The following is a 13668-nucleotide window of genomic DNA, read 5'->3' as shown; positions in this document are numbered from 1 at the left end:
ACTTTTGTAGTAGTGTTGGTCAAAACCACGGGTAACACGATTGCCATGGATGCTTTTTCAGCGGAAAGAGCAACCGTAGAAAATGCATTTATTTGAGGTTAAAATCACGTACGAGTAATGTCAAAAATAATCCCAGCTAAAATCATATTTTCTTGTAGTGCTTATCCATATTTTCTTCTGATAAATTACCAAACATATGTTTTACCCGACCCCTCTAATATATTATTTGTTGATGGGGCATGTATGCTAACATGCCATGCAAGTGGTTGCTAACGTGGTAGAAGTGTTGATGTGTGGCATGCCAAGTATATTGCTAAAATGACAAGTCCATTACAAATAATAATATTTTTCAAAGACTAAAAGTTAAGTAAAGTATTTTAGGTATCAAAAATAAAATACAACTATATTTTACGGATAAAACATATTTAAACTTAAATAAAATATCTCGTAATCATTAATAAAAGAAAAATACAATTATACACAAGTATGATGAAATAAAATATTGGCCTCTAGGACCAGGGCCGTGTTTAGGAACTTTAGGTCTTAGGTAAATTTTTAAAGAAATTTAATATCATATAAATTATTTCTCAAACTAATTTGTTTTAGTTTTTTATGACTTCTTTTTACCAATTAAACTCATTTTTATATGCATTTCTTTATGAATAGTAAGACATTTACCAAGAATACTATATAATAAGATTGAATTAATTTTATAACTTATTTTTTATTTTAAGTTTTGAAAACCAAGTTTCTATTTTCTATTTGATTTTTTTCCTATTACTACAAAGTATAAGAATAAAATAAAGAAACACTACATAATATAAACAAAATATTTTAAAAAAAATTGGATATCAATTAAGGTATTAAAAAAATTGAAAAAGTCATAGAGAAACAATGAAAGTGTTGAATAAATGTTATTTTTAATTAAAAGAACTGATAAATCGTGCATCAATATCTCTAGTCCTTAATGCTGTCAAAAAAAATTATCTCTAACATTAATAACCATGTTCATAATTAATGGTATAATTTCTTATAAATAAGCTACAAATTCAATTTTCAATTATGTACATGATTTTGGTATTTAGCTTTTTCACCTCTAATTGATAATTAAGACAAGTAGTTAACTTTTGGATAATTTTCCAATCATAGGACATCCTTGTTCATTGTAATTTGAACAATATATAAGAACAAAGTCATGTAAAAGCTTACATAATAACAAGTAAAATAAAATTAAGAGGCCGCCTAAGACAATGGTCTTAATTGCCTTGCACTATCCACGACCTTGTCTAGGACTTCCACTAACATAATAAACTTATTCTAACAAACCATAATCATAATTAACTTGGGAAGGATTAATAACTTCAAAAGAACAACAACAAGATAACAAAACACATTAATTATTTATTTAATTTTCCCACTACTCATTAATAATGAGCTAACTCCTTATTAATTGGCACACTAAGAGGTTGGAACCCATGTTGAAGAGTTGAACGCCAAACTTTGTCTATGTTATGCATTGTGTAGTTGCACTCATGTTCACTCCATCCTTCTAAACAGTGCACTATCCCAGCTATGCGCCATGCACTCATTACCTTCCTTGGCAGCCAATTCTACAATACATGTATGGTGTTTGACATTTTATCCTTTGACATCAAATTAATTCAATCCTCAAAGTAGCAATTGAATATGACAACAAAATTGATTGAACTATGAAAAGATGATATGAACAAACCTCACAAGAATGGACATTTTGAATAGAACTGGGAACTAGCATTGCTGGGGTGAAGTGGTAGGAGCAGTCCTTACGGTATTTAATTGGTGGGAATTGCGAGTAAGTAATAAATAATGTTCCTTTGGGTGCCTTTAGTTGTTCCTCTTCAGTTAATCCTTCTCCTACCAACCAAGTCTATAAAAAAATAACGTGAAAAATGAATGATGAAAGAAAGAAAGCCTTATTAGTCATTGTTGACAAAGCAGATTATTGTCTAAAATAATTAAGGGTAAAAAGTAGGAATTATTTTTTCATTAATTTTTTTTATCTGTGAAAATTTGTCCTTATTTTTTAAGGGTATTTCCCTAAAACGACCCTCATGATGGATTCTCATAACCCAAAAATAACAATATTAAAAGGCTCACTAAAATTAATTTCATGATGTGGAGACTAATAATACCTTTGGATTGCAATTAACTATAAGCTGTTTCCAGTAGAGTATATTTTGAAAATAAAACTATGAAAATTTGTTGTATTACCTTCTGGGTGTAGCTTTTTTCAATGATAAAATTTTTTCCAAAGCTACTGAACGAGTTTTTGAGTTTCACATAATCATCCTTATGCATTGTAGCAACCTGAAATATAATTAATCATATCATGAATTTTTTTAATCACGTGGTGAAATTTTTGATAGATAAAGAAGTTTACCTGAACACCTTGTTGACACAATGTGAATGCAATAGTATAAGCAACCTTGGTGAGTTTTCCCCTAAGTAATACTTGAGTTGTTCCATTAGGAATGCTATTAAGAACAATAGCAGTTGCAAGACTACTGCCATCTATAACCTTAACTTTTAGGTTTGGATGCTTACTAACATAAAACCCTCCATAACTGTTAAGATCTTCTCCTTGATTCAAAAGACCTAAACTCAACACTTTTATGCCTTTTTTGTCTGCGTCCAATATTGCTTCCTCAATCATTTTGTTGATGGGCATTTTTTGTGATCTAATAAAGTACTACAAATTAAATGTACAATATTATTTTGCATATTGCCATATAATAAACAAGAGATCACATATAATTACATTAAAGCATTACAGAAATAATTAATCCCCTAAATAATGATATGAAAAAGTAATAATTTAAAGTTGTTAGTTAAATAATGACATTCTTGACCCATATGGTAATTGTTGTAAGACAAGTCCATAACTGACTGGGTTCGAATCCGGCTAGTATAACATTCAACATCCAAAAAGGTTAAATATAGACATATCAATTTGATGTGCAATATTCATTAGGATTTTATGAAGACATTATCAAACAAAAAACAAGGATATTCTATTTTATTTTATATATACTATATACTTTTTCATTAATTATATGTGGAATTGATAAAACAAATACATATATAATTATAAAGAATGAAATTGTTAATATTTACTTGTTGACTGTACTTAGGTATTGCCCAACTTTGCAGCTTAAGTTTGTCAAAATGATTTCCCTCCACAATGAATGTACGACCATAGGCTAATGTGAGGATCATGGACCAAGCTGTCATTGGCCACATCAAACAAAGGTACCATTTTGATGTACAAGGCTTGCAGGCTAGATAAGCAAATCCAAGCCTAAGATGATAAATAGATTCAGGCGTTGTAAGGTGTGTTAGGTGCACAACATCTGGAATTTCTTCCTCTCGTTTTGATGCTGAATCATGTAATTGATCTGAAGCCTTGTCTAAGGTGTCATAAATGTAGTCATAAAATGGCATAAACAAAGAGTAATTTGTCTTAAATTGGGTGTGGTGCAAAGAGTGAAACCTGTAAGATAATGAGTAAATTTTGTTACTTGTTGTAATTAAAAATGCAATATAAAATAAATTTTGTTTAATGGTTATGATTAATGTACAATCTCACATTATATATATGGAGAGAGAGATAGTAAATATACATACGATGGGGTGTACATCAGATACTTAAGACACGGGAAGATATTAAAGAGCCACATTGGAACAATCTCAAAGTTGCAATGACCCATGTTGTTCATAAAATCAATGTAAGTCACATATCCAAACACGGCCATCATAGAGGCTGTTTTTGTGAAGACAAGGATTAACAAGGGAGTTGCGAAAAGAAATAAATATGATATGTGCTCAGCAAATGGATGGATGACAGCTGCACCAAGAGAAAAAGGTGATTGGTTAAAGAAAAAAGTGCTAAAAATAAAGAAAATAATTGATTGGAAACAAATGAAGTAAATCCTTCTGTACACAAGTATAATTTAAAGAACAAGAAATGTATTCCAATTTCCAAGAGTAATTTATATTCGAAACGAGAACCAAGTCAATGTATACTTAGGCCAATGAGTGAATTATTCCAACAAATAATTTGCAACATACATTTAAACTTTCAAACAACAAATGCAAGATATAAAGAAGTAGATTAAAATAGGTTTTTTTTTATCTTATAAATATGAAAATGTTTGAAATATATTTTTCTAAATTTTTCAGTGTATTTTTCATCCTCACAAAATTAAAATGTATTATTTTTTATTTTCTCTCAGGAGCAAGGAGACATCCGAACCTAGATGTATTACTTTTTTTTTTTACATTAGTTATATGCACAATCAATGTAAAAAAAGTTATATCTTATATCGGTTATATGCATCATATATGTAAAAAGTCATTATCGTAAATACGGATTTATCCAATCCAATGTCCGAAAAAAATGACATATTTCAATTTTTTGAGAACGAAAAATGTATTAGAAATTTTGCAAGACAAATTTTAAACATTTTTATATTTATGAGGACGAAAAATATATTTTATCCTATAAAATATTTAAGAGAAAGAGCAATACTAATTTGTTATAAATTACAAATATCAACAATTATATTATTGACAAATTTAATTGAAGGATAGCAAAATAATGTCATTATTTGTATTTTATCATACACAATTAAGTATTACTTTGTTAAGAATATTAATAACACCGGCAAAACAGTAAAATTAAAGGAAGGAAATTGGATTAGGATTTAAAAAGATTATTTTAGTATAAAAAAGTCTTCTGAATTTTAAAAGATTATGTAAAAATATTATTACTTATCTAATTTTCATAAAAGACTTTTTAAATTAAGATTTTTTTTAGTTTTGAATTTAATAAATTTATATTATAAGAATTTAAAAAATTAACACTTTATAATTTATAAAATTTGAATTGATATATCCCTGCATAATGGTATTTGCCCATCAGGTGCAATCTAACTGTCATCTATTTATCATACTTGTAACATATATGTGGGGTCACTTTGGTATTGGACTTTTGTTTGTTGAGAAGGGGACTATAATGCCCTAAGGCTCTTAGTTGTGTCTTACGTGCTTAATTTTATGTTGGGTGTTGTGTGTCCTGTTCGAGTCATTCCTTATGCTTTACAGGTCTACTTCATAAATAAATAAATATATATATATATATATATATATATATGGTAAATAATTAATTTTATTTTTAAATATGTAATTCGCTGACAAATACGTCCTTAAAAAATGAAAATATAAAATTTAGTCTCTGAAAGTGTAAAATATGTGACTAATATATCATGTTATTAACTTTCGTTCATCACAGTTAATAAATTAAATAGCCTACGTGGTACATAAGGACGAATTTGTCACTAAAATGATTACCAACGTGATCATACTGACTATATTGGATAAAAATGTCAGTAAGATACCATTTTTGAATGTAAATGTCATTAATTTTTTGTTGGATGAAAATGTCAATATTTTTTTATTGGAGGAAAATGTCAATAATTTTTTTTGGATTTAAATGTTAGTACGTTTCATTGGACCAAAAATATTAATAAGTTACCATTATTGGACGAAAATGTCCGTAATATTTTATTGTGCCTAAATATCAGTATGTTTCTATTGAATTAATTTGTTTAACCCAAAAATTCATTTTATTTAAGGATAAAATATAAATTTAGGATAAATTTTTGCTATTTTTATCGTTATAAGCATAACATTACAATAATCATTTAAAAAATATATATATTGGAAAACATAATAATAAGGATAATATTGATTATCAACCATAATTTGTCTGTCACAATATAAATTATCTAAAATAAACATTGTACCAGTTTACCAAAATAAAACATTGTAACAATATATCAATCATTACAAATTTTTCCAAATTACCCTAAAAGATAAATATATATTATATTTCACTTCTTCGAATTTTGACTATTTTATTAATGATAACGGACAAAAGTTAACGACCGAATATATTTGTTATTCTTTTTACACTTTCAGAGACTAAATTTTGTATTTTCATCTTTATCGAACACATTTGCCAGCGACTCAGCGAGTTACACATTTAGGGACAAAAATGACTATTTACCCATTCATATTTCCAGAGAGTGGGAAGACGAAAAGTCAAGAAAATATTATATGACAAATATGTCCCTATGTTGGCAATTAGAGATGATCATGTTTGTAATCATTTCAGTGACAAATTTATTCATCTGTGTCACATAGACTATTTTATTAATGGTGACAGATGAAAGTTAACCACCGGATATATTTGTCACACATTTTATACTTTTGGGGACTAAATTTTATATTTTGATCTTTCAAAGACACATTTATTGGTGAATTACACATTTAATGACAAAATAGCTATTTACTCTATATATAAATAAATAAAAGCTTATAGAAAAAGTGAATTCCTTTCCAGGAAATTCTTCATAATGATATTCTTTACAAAAATATTATGAGGATGTCTATATTATCTTTTAACAAAGAGAGAAGAGATTATATGTGATAGGAGATAGAAAAGTTTGGTAAAAAAAAAAGCCTAAAAAATTCTTAAAGTTTTGAATGAGATTGTTTGAATGTTTTTTATCAAAAAGATCATGAAATTCATTTTAAAAAATAATCTATTAAAATTTATATAATATTTAAAGATTTTTTTATAAGCTATAAAAAATCTTAATTAAATATTACCAGATTTTGTTAACTTCTTAAAAAAAAACCTTAAAGTCTTAATTGAATATCAAAAGATTTTTTTTATGAAAAAATCTTTTAAAATCTTAATCTAATAGGGAAGGAAGGATCAAATTAGTGAGTAATTAATCTTAACCTTCAAATTTTAATATAATCTTTATTTTATAAAAATAAAATTGTTAATATATGCATTGTGAATCTATATATATTAATGGTACGATATTGTATTAATATTTGAATATTAAAAGTATATAGCAAAAAAACTATTTACGAATGCAACTATTCTCTTAGTAAAACCTTAATTAGTATAATGTATCACTTTGTAAGTATATTAGTTTCTATTAAATAAAGCTTATAGCAAAAAATCAATCCAATTTTCAACCATTAATGTAATCAATATTTTGTAGTAAGTATAAACAAAGTATTATTGATTAAAATCTAAAGTGTGATATTCAAAAGTTAAACATAAATTTGTGAGATATGTACACGAACGTGTCAAACCAATTTGAAATCTGCTGAGTGAAGTAAAATTAAAAAATTATTAAATGTCTATACCATTTTCAGATGGATTTGAGGGACAGAAATAGTGAGACAGGAAGAAAAAGGAAAATTAGAGAAAAAAAAGTAAAAGATATGATCATTGATGTGATATGAAAGGGAGAGAAAATGATATCAAATTGAAGAGAAAGCAATCATTTGTATATATAATTACATGGCTAAATTTATCTTCTAATTTTACCAGAACTTGCAGGTACTCTATGCAAGCAAGCCTTTTATATTTTAGATGAAGACATATAAATGAATTTAGATTAATTATCCCGAAGACATAAAATTGTTGATTGACAGCAGATATAATAATTTCTATATTAATCAGATAATGAAAAGCAATGACAACTGACAAGCATGTAGTGCGCGAGTGAAAGCATGGACAGTTGGACATTGACATTCAAAGTGATAAGATATTTGACATTTTGCATTCAACAAACACGAAAGCAAATTAAAAGAGATTAATATTGTGACTCACAAGTAATGGGTTCTGTGACAATGGAAGAATGATGGTGAGAATGGTAACGAGAGTAGAGGAAGTGGTGATGAAGTGCTCTGTGTAACCAGTAATAAAGAAACTCCACCGGTCCCATATGAAGAAGTATTGTCACAACTGCTGCATCTGTTCTCCATAATGGAATACGTGATGCCCCAGCAAATATATAGTTTGACAAGTAATATGTTAATCCAGTCAACAATATTTGGTCATCCCTGCACATAATCAAAACAAAAGTAATAAATAATTATCTAACTTAAATAATAATATGAAATATATGTATTTTTTTCTCTTTTATTCATATTTTCATGTTACATTCACAAATTACCAAGGATTCCATATACCTGAAAAATCAAGGGTGTAAACGAGCACAGATTGATCAAGCGTACGTATGGTACAAATAGGAGTAAAAGAAGTGCCTATAATCAAATATACATGTTAAGTTCATATCATATTTTTCAGTTTGGGATCTTTTGGTGCGTATTTGAAAGTTACATTTGCTATATCTACTTTTTAAATTCATAAAATTCAAAATTATATATATTGGAGACCTTATTTAAGAGAACTCGATTAGTATCATTTCTACTTAAACCACTGGGCATTGGCAGTTCACGTCATACTTAACACTGCCTTCTATACTTTAGATTTTTAATTATAGTAGAAAATAGAAATCATTCCTATGGACTATGGAGCTAGCATAATAGCATTTAAAAATTCATAATAAATGAGTAACAGTATATTATTTGAGAGTCCTTCGGAATGAGGTATTACTCTTAGAATGTCATTCTTTTTTACTGAAAAAGTCATCTATTTTATAATATATCGATCTGAAAGAATAATTAAGTCTTGAATGTCATCTACTTTATAATGAGTAAACTACCATTTTAGTTTTCTAAAAAAAGTATAAAACTGTCACATTAATCTCTAAAATAAGAAAAGTTCAAATAAATTCTTAAAAGTATAATTCATCAATCACATTATTTCAAAATTAAAAATGCTACTTAAATGATAAAATTATTATACTTTTAGGAACTAATATGATAGTGATTAAGTTTAAAAATTTAGATGAAACAATCGGAAAAAATAGACTTATTTAGTTTCTTTATATTTTAAAGACTAATGTAACAAATTAAACATTACACTTTCAGCAACTAAAATTGTGATTTATTCATTTTATAATATATTGGTCTTAAGATAGAATAAGTCTTGATTTACACTAACTAACCAATTTCAGTAACTAAAATTGTGATTTATTCATTTTATAATATATTGGTCTTAAGATTGAATACGTCTTGATTTACACTAACTGACCAATTTCTTTCTCTATCAACTTGATCAAATTCAATTCCCTTGTCAACAATTCTACCGTTGCCTTTTGCGGTTCGGTGACGAGAGAGAGTAATCCATATTTGGTTATGAAGCATACGCCAGAGCAAAAATGGTAATATGAGAAAGTTGGTTATGTCCCTTTCACTCTTATCTTTCGCCAACATAGAATACAAGCTGTGAACGACCGAAGGAGCTAGTATCACATACTGAAAAAAAACACAATTAAAATCTTGATTAAAAATAAGCAATACAACAGATTCCTCTAAAAAAGAGAGCAATACAACAGATTAACAAAAGTAACGATAAAATAAAAGGGTAAAAAGAACTAGGTATACTTTGGTTTGTGATTTGGGTACCTATAGGAGTTTTAGTTTTTATTGAGGTTTGACGCAATTGAATTCTTAATCTATTTTTATTTTCATTTTTTTATAAACGGAATAATATATTATTAATTACACTCCATTTATTAAAGGGTCTAACTCAATTGGTTGAATAAGATATGTGAATTATTATAAATCTATTATACAGTCTTCGATTTCTATGGATAAAAAAATTGTATTTCATTTTTTTTATTTTCAATTGATATTTTTATATTCATAATCATATAAAAGCTTTTTATTTTATATTTTTTGATGGTTAAAGAGAAATTAATTTTTTAATAAAAACCTATTCACTATAAATGAAAAAATAATTTAAACACACCCGAAATTTCAAGTTTCAGTTTATATGCTGTGAGTGGCGAATATACACATAAGTTAACTTCTTTTGGGTTATCATAAATGGAGACAATTTATTTTGATTTTGTAATTTTCTTTGCTTGTATATTTTCAATCTTGACTTAAGTTTAGTTTAATACTTGTTGTACCCTAATTATAGCACTTCTTGTTCTGGGTTTGGGGGTTTGGGATATTCAATCAATAATAACTTTTTTTCCTTTCAAAAAATATTGAAAGTAAAGGTTAAATGTTTTTACAGTTTCATGATTTATTATTCATTTATATATGCATGTGTTGGAGTACAATTGTAAAAATAAAATCTCATATTGAATAGGAAAAAATAAAGTTGAGCAACATATAAATAAAAAAAGATGTATTTATATAAGTGAGAAAATCTAATATAAACTTAATGTTTTAAGGTTTTGAATTGAAGTATGGTGTCAAGTTCATTTATGTGTGATTTGTTTGACACTCAATGATAAAGATCTCATTGGTATTTTATCCTCCCACGGTTTACCAAGACTGCATTTTATGACATCATTATGGAATTTTATGCTTAGTTCTCGAGCTAAAAACATAAGAAAACCTTTTTTGCTACTTATTTTTGGGTAAAATTGCTTATGTGAATATCTATGTTAGACAAAGAAATAAAGATAGAAGTAATAGATATAATAGCAGATATGATCTGACAAAAGGAAATAAATGTAGAAAAAAAAGATAAGAGTATGAAATGAGTGTTTGTAATAAGAGTAGCAAAAATACTCAGAGTAATATGACGTGTTCAAGTTGCCTTAATCTGTTAACGAAGAAACTATTACATGATTTGGGGACCATATATAAGATTCTCACCAATTTCTACTATATATAGTACTGAATTATATGTAATAATTTTTCCTATCCATGAATAATGAATGTGTGTGGGGTGCATGAGTGAACCGAAAAGAAAAATTATGCATTTTCTGGAGAGACAAACTACTAATTTAGGAGAAGCTATTGAACCTTAAAGCTGCCAAGAGGCTTCCAGGGCCAATCAGTGAGGATTCCAGGCTTTGAAGCCATGCTTGCACTATCTCTATACTTTTTTTGAAGAATTAAAAGTCTTCTTAATTTGTAGCGATCACAAGTTCATGCTTTGAACCCAACCGGGTAGTGACTTCATTTATATAGATATCATCCTATCACTTTTGACATTGGAACAATCAACCCCCAACGACAAAAAACCCCGCTTCATTACAACCCTAACTACACGTACCTTAGAACTATTAACAAATATTTAAAATATACAGTATAGTGTCCCTCACAATTCACATACGTGTGGTCAAACTACACCTACCTTGTATCAGATATAATATGTATTCCAATCAATGATAAAATTATCTTAAAAATTATTTTTATCCTAAATTACTTAATTTCTATCATCAACAAATTGGAATATATAGTTCTGTTGATCTTGTTCTTTTCTTGAAATTGTCTATATTTTACATAGTAATTAAAATTGAATTTTTCATAACTTTTTTTAGAGGCTTAAATAGTTCACCAGTACATACATATGTTATGTTGGTGAAGTATTAAAAAATATCAGTATCAAACTGGTACATGGATACATGAAGTAAACTAAAGATTTATTTTTTACAGTCCCAAAGCCTAAATCTTATTCCACGCTACCACCCTGAATTGATATATATACAGTTAGGTAGATATATACAATAACTCCCTGGCAATTCCCTCCAATATAGGAAAAAAATCCAAAACAGGACGAATGTACGTTAAATGCACCCACATGCTTTCTTCATAGACCTCTACTATCTCATTAATGCGTCAGTGAAACGAAATTGATTCCTCCGCATCTATATGCATAGAGAGAGAGAGTGAGGTAGCTTTTACTTAAACTGCCGACATGAGTATATGTCAGACAAATTTCTTCTCTTTCATTTCATTTTGATTTCATTTTCCCTTTACTTTTTATTTTTATTTTTTTCATCATATCACATTGTATTTATTAATATTTATCTATAATTATTTTTTTATTTTGTATTTTTTTTTTACCTTAATGTACCTTTTAAGACGGATTTTATTATTCCTCTATCCCTTAATATCTCGTACCGTACATCAGGTGGAGAGAAAAATAGTTTGTGCACCGTACACCATGTGCACTTAATTAAGAATTTGTACTATAACATCAATGGCATGTCGACACCTCTCCACACACATGCTTGGATAAATGAACTGTGCTATGCATGACTAAAAAATATTTTTAATATTAGATTTATTAAAATTAATGTTATAAAAAGTACGATAATATATTTATAAATAAATAAAGATTATTAATATCAATTTTTAAATAATCAATTTTGTATTTTGAGGTTTACATTAATTTTTATTAAAATCGATGTTGTTTGATGGTTAATAACATCGATTTTTTAAAAATTAATGTTAATCTCAAAACACAACATTAGTTTTTTTTGAAAAATCAATTTTATATTTCTCTTTCACTCAAAAACCCTTTTTGGTTCACTCGTTCTCTCATATCCATGAATCAATCCCCTAACTTTTCTAGTCTTTCTTCCACACTCTCGTTCTCTCCGTCACACCATCACCGTCAACCCTGTAGCATCCCAATTTTTGTAATCTAGATTAAAAAGGATTGTTATTTATAAATAAATAAAGTTTTAGAAAAATGATGAGATTTTATAAATAAATAAATAAGGAGATATAATTATTAATTAAAATAATGATTTGAGAGAAAATAAAAGGAGTATTTCATTTATTTGTTTGATAGAAAATAAAATAGAGTTTGTTTTTATAAAATAAATAAATAAATAAATATAGAGCAAATAATAGGCTGAATACCCTAGGTATAAATAGTTATGTTAAGTGTGCCTCTTTTTTGCCTCATTTTCGTTTTTTCTCATTCTCCTCTAAAAACTCTTTCTTTTTCCCGCAGTACACCAAACCTATCTCAGAAAAACGACGATTTAGATCTCGTTCACCGTTGGATCGTCGTGAAATTTGAGTAACACTTTCACAACCCAATTTCGAACATTCTCACCGTTGAGAATTTTAAAATCATATCTGAGCTTATAGGAAAACCCTTCGCATTGTAGCATTTTAATTTCCCGCAGAAACCCAAAACTGTCTAGGTAAAATTACGATCCTGGTTTCGTTAACCGTTAGATGTTCGTGAAATTTGGATATGTTGTTCGAAATTCAATTTTTCACACTTCCACCGTTGGGATTTTTGAGATAATATTCATGGAGGGAGAAAAAGGAATCGCATGAAGACAGTACAAGTGGAGGTTTCAATCTCTTCTCTGTCTCTCTGACGTTTGAGAATTCTATCGAAGCAGTCGGAGGAATAACTGAAAGAATCTCAGGGAACAGCTAGAGATGTTACTATTGATGGCTGAAGACACGTGAGTCCTCTAGAGGTAAGGGATGAGTTATTCACAATTGGGGGTTAGAATGAACATGTGTAGGGATCCTTAGAGAACTACATTTAGATTTATTTTGGGATGTTTATTGAATTATAATTTTTCCTTTATGATTATAAATACAATATTATTGTGTTCTATGTACCAATTGATGTCCAGATGAGAATTGATTGATAAACTTGAGTGCTTTAGATGTCTTTGTGTTTAACCCATGAATTTGATTAATTGATTTTGATATAATTGTGAGAAACTATTTCAGGGATTTTACACCCCATGTTGTGATGAAATTTTTTGTATAAATTGTTATGTTGAGGTTATGAAATGATGATTCAAACTGTGATTATGTGATAAATTGAACATGTGACAGATGATGAAATACATGTGTATTGAGATGAGATGTGTGTATTGAGTTGTGAACTATGAATTAAGCAATTACACA

At 27.9% G+C, this 13668-nt stretch overlaps 1 protein-coding gene across 4 annotated transcripts; it reads right to left on the bottom strand.

The window, feature by feature from the left end:
* Nucleotides 1-1132: 1132 nt before the first annotated feature.
* LOC100805835 (very-long-chain aldehyde decarbonylase CER1) lies at nt 1133-10952 on the bottom strand. Of its 4 annotated transcripts, XM_003530096.5 has the most exons (9): nt 10798-10952; nt 9065-9288; nt 7736-7968; nt 3664-3883; nt 3154-3529; nt 2420-2728; nt 2251-2346; nt 1733-1906; nt 1133-1610 (listed from the first exon to the last, which is right to left on the bottom strand). In XM_003530096.5, the coding sequence occupies exons 1-9, from the start codon at nt 10855-10857 to the stop codon at nt 1425-1427; spliced, it is 1878 nt and encodes a 625-aa protein (XP_003530144.1). In that variant the 5' UTR covers nt 10858-10952; the 3' UTR covers nt 1133-1424. The 4 variants fall into 4 exon arrangements, with proteins under 4 accessions (XP_003530144.1, XP_040872933.1, XP_025985000.1 ...); XM_041016999.1 differs by lacking the exon at nt 2420-2728; XM_026129215.2 differs by lacking the exons at nt 9065-9288; nt 10798-10952 and adding an exon at nt 8098-8505.
* Nucleotides 10953-13668: the final 2716 nt, after the last annotated feature.

Source organism: Glycine max, chromosome 7 (genome assembly GCF_000004515.6).
Source record: "Glycine max cultivar Williams 82 chromosome 7, Glycine_max_v4.0, whole genome shotgun sequence".
Lineage (NCBI taxonomy): Eukaryota > Viridiplantae > Streptophyta > Magnoliopsida > Fabales > Fabaceae > Glycine > Glycine max.
This window is presented reverse-complemented; position numbering and strand designations above follow the sequence as displayed.

Coding starts and splice junctions, on each gene's coding strand:
- LOC100805835 (XM_003530096.5), bottom strand. CDS start 10,857: ATGGCTTCAAAGCCTGGAATCCTCACTGATTGGCCCTGGAAGCCTCTT. Junction 3,884..7,735: donor TGTCACAGAACCCATTACTT/GTGAGTCACAAT, acceptor CTCTTGGTGCAG/CTGTCATCCATCCATTTGCT. Junction 1,611..1,732: donor AAAATGTCCATTCTTGTGAG/GTTTGTTCATAT, acceptor CATGTATTGTAG/AATTGGCTGCCAAGGAAGGT.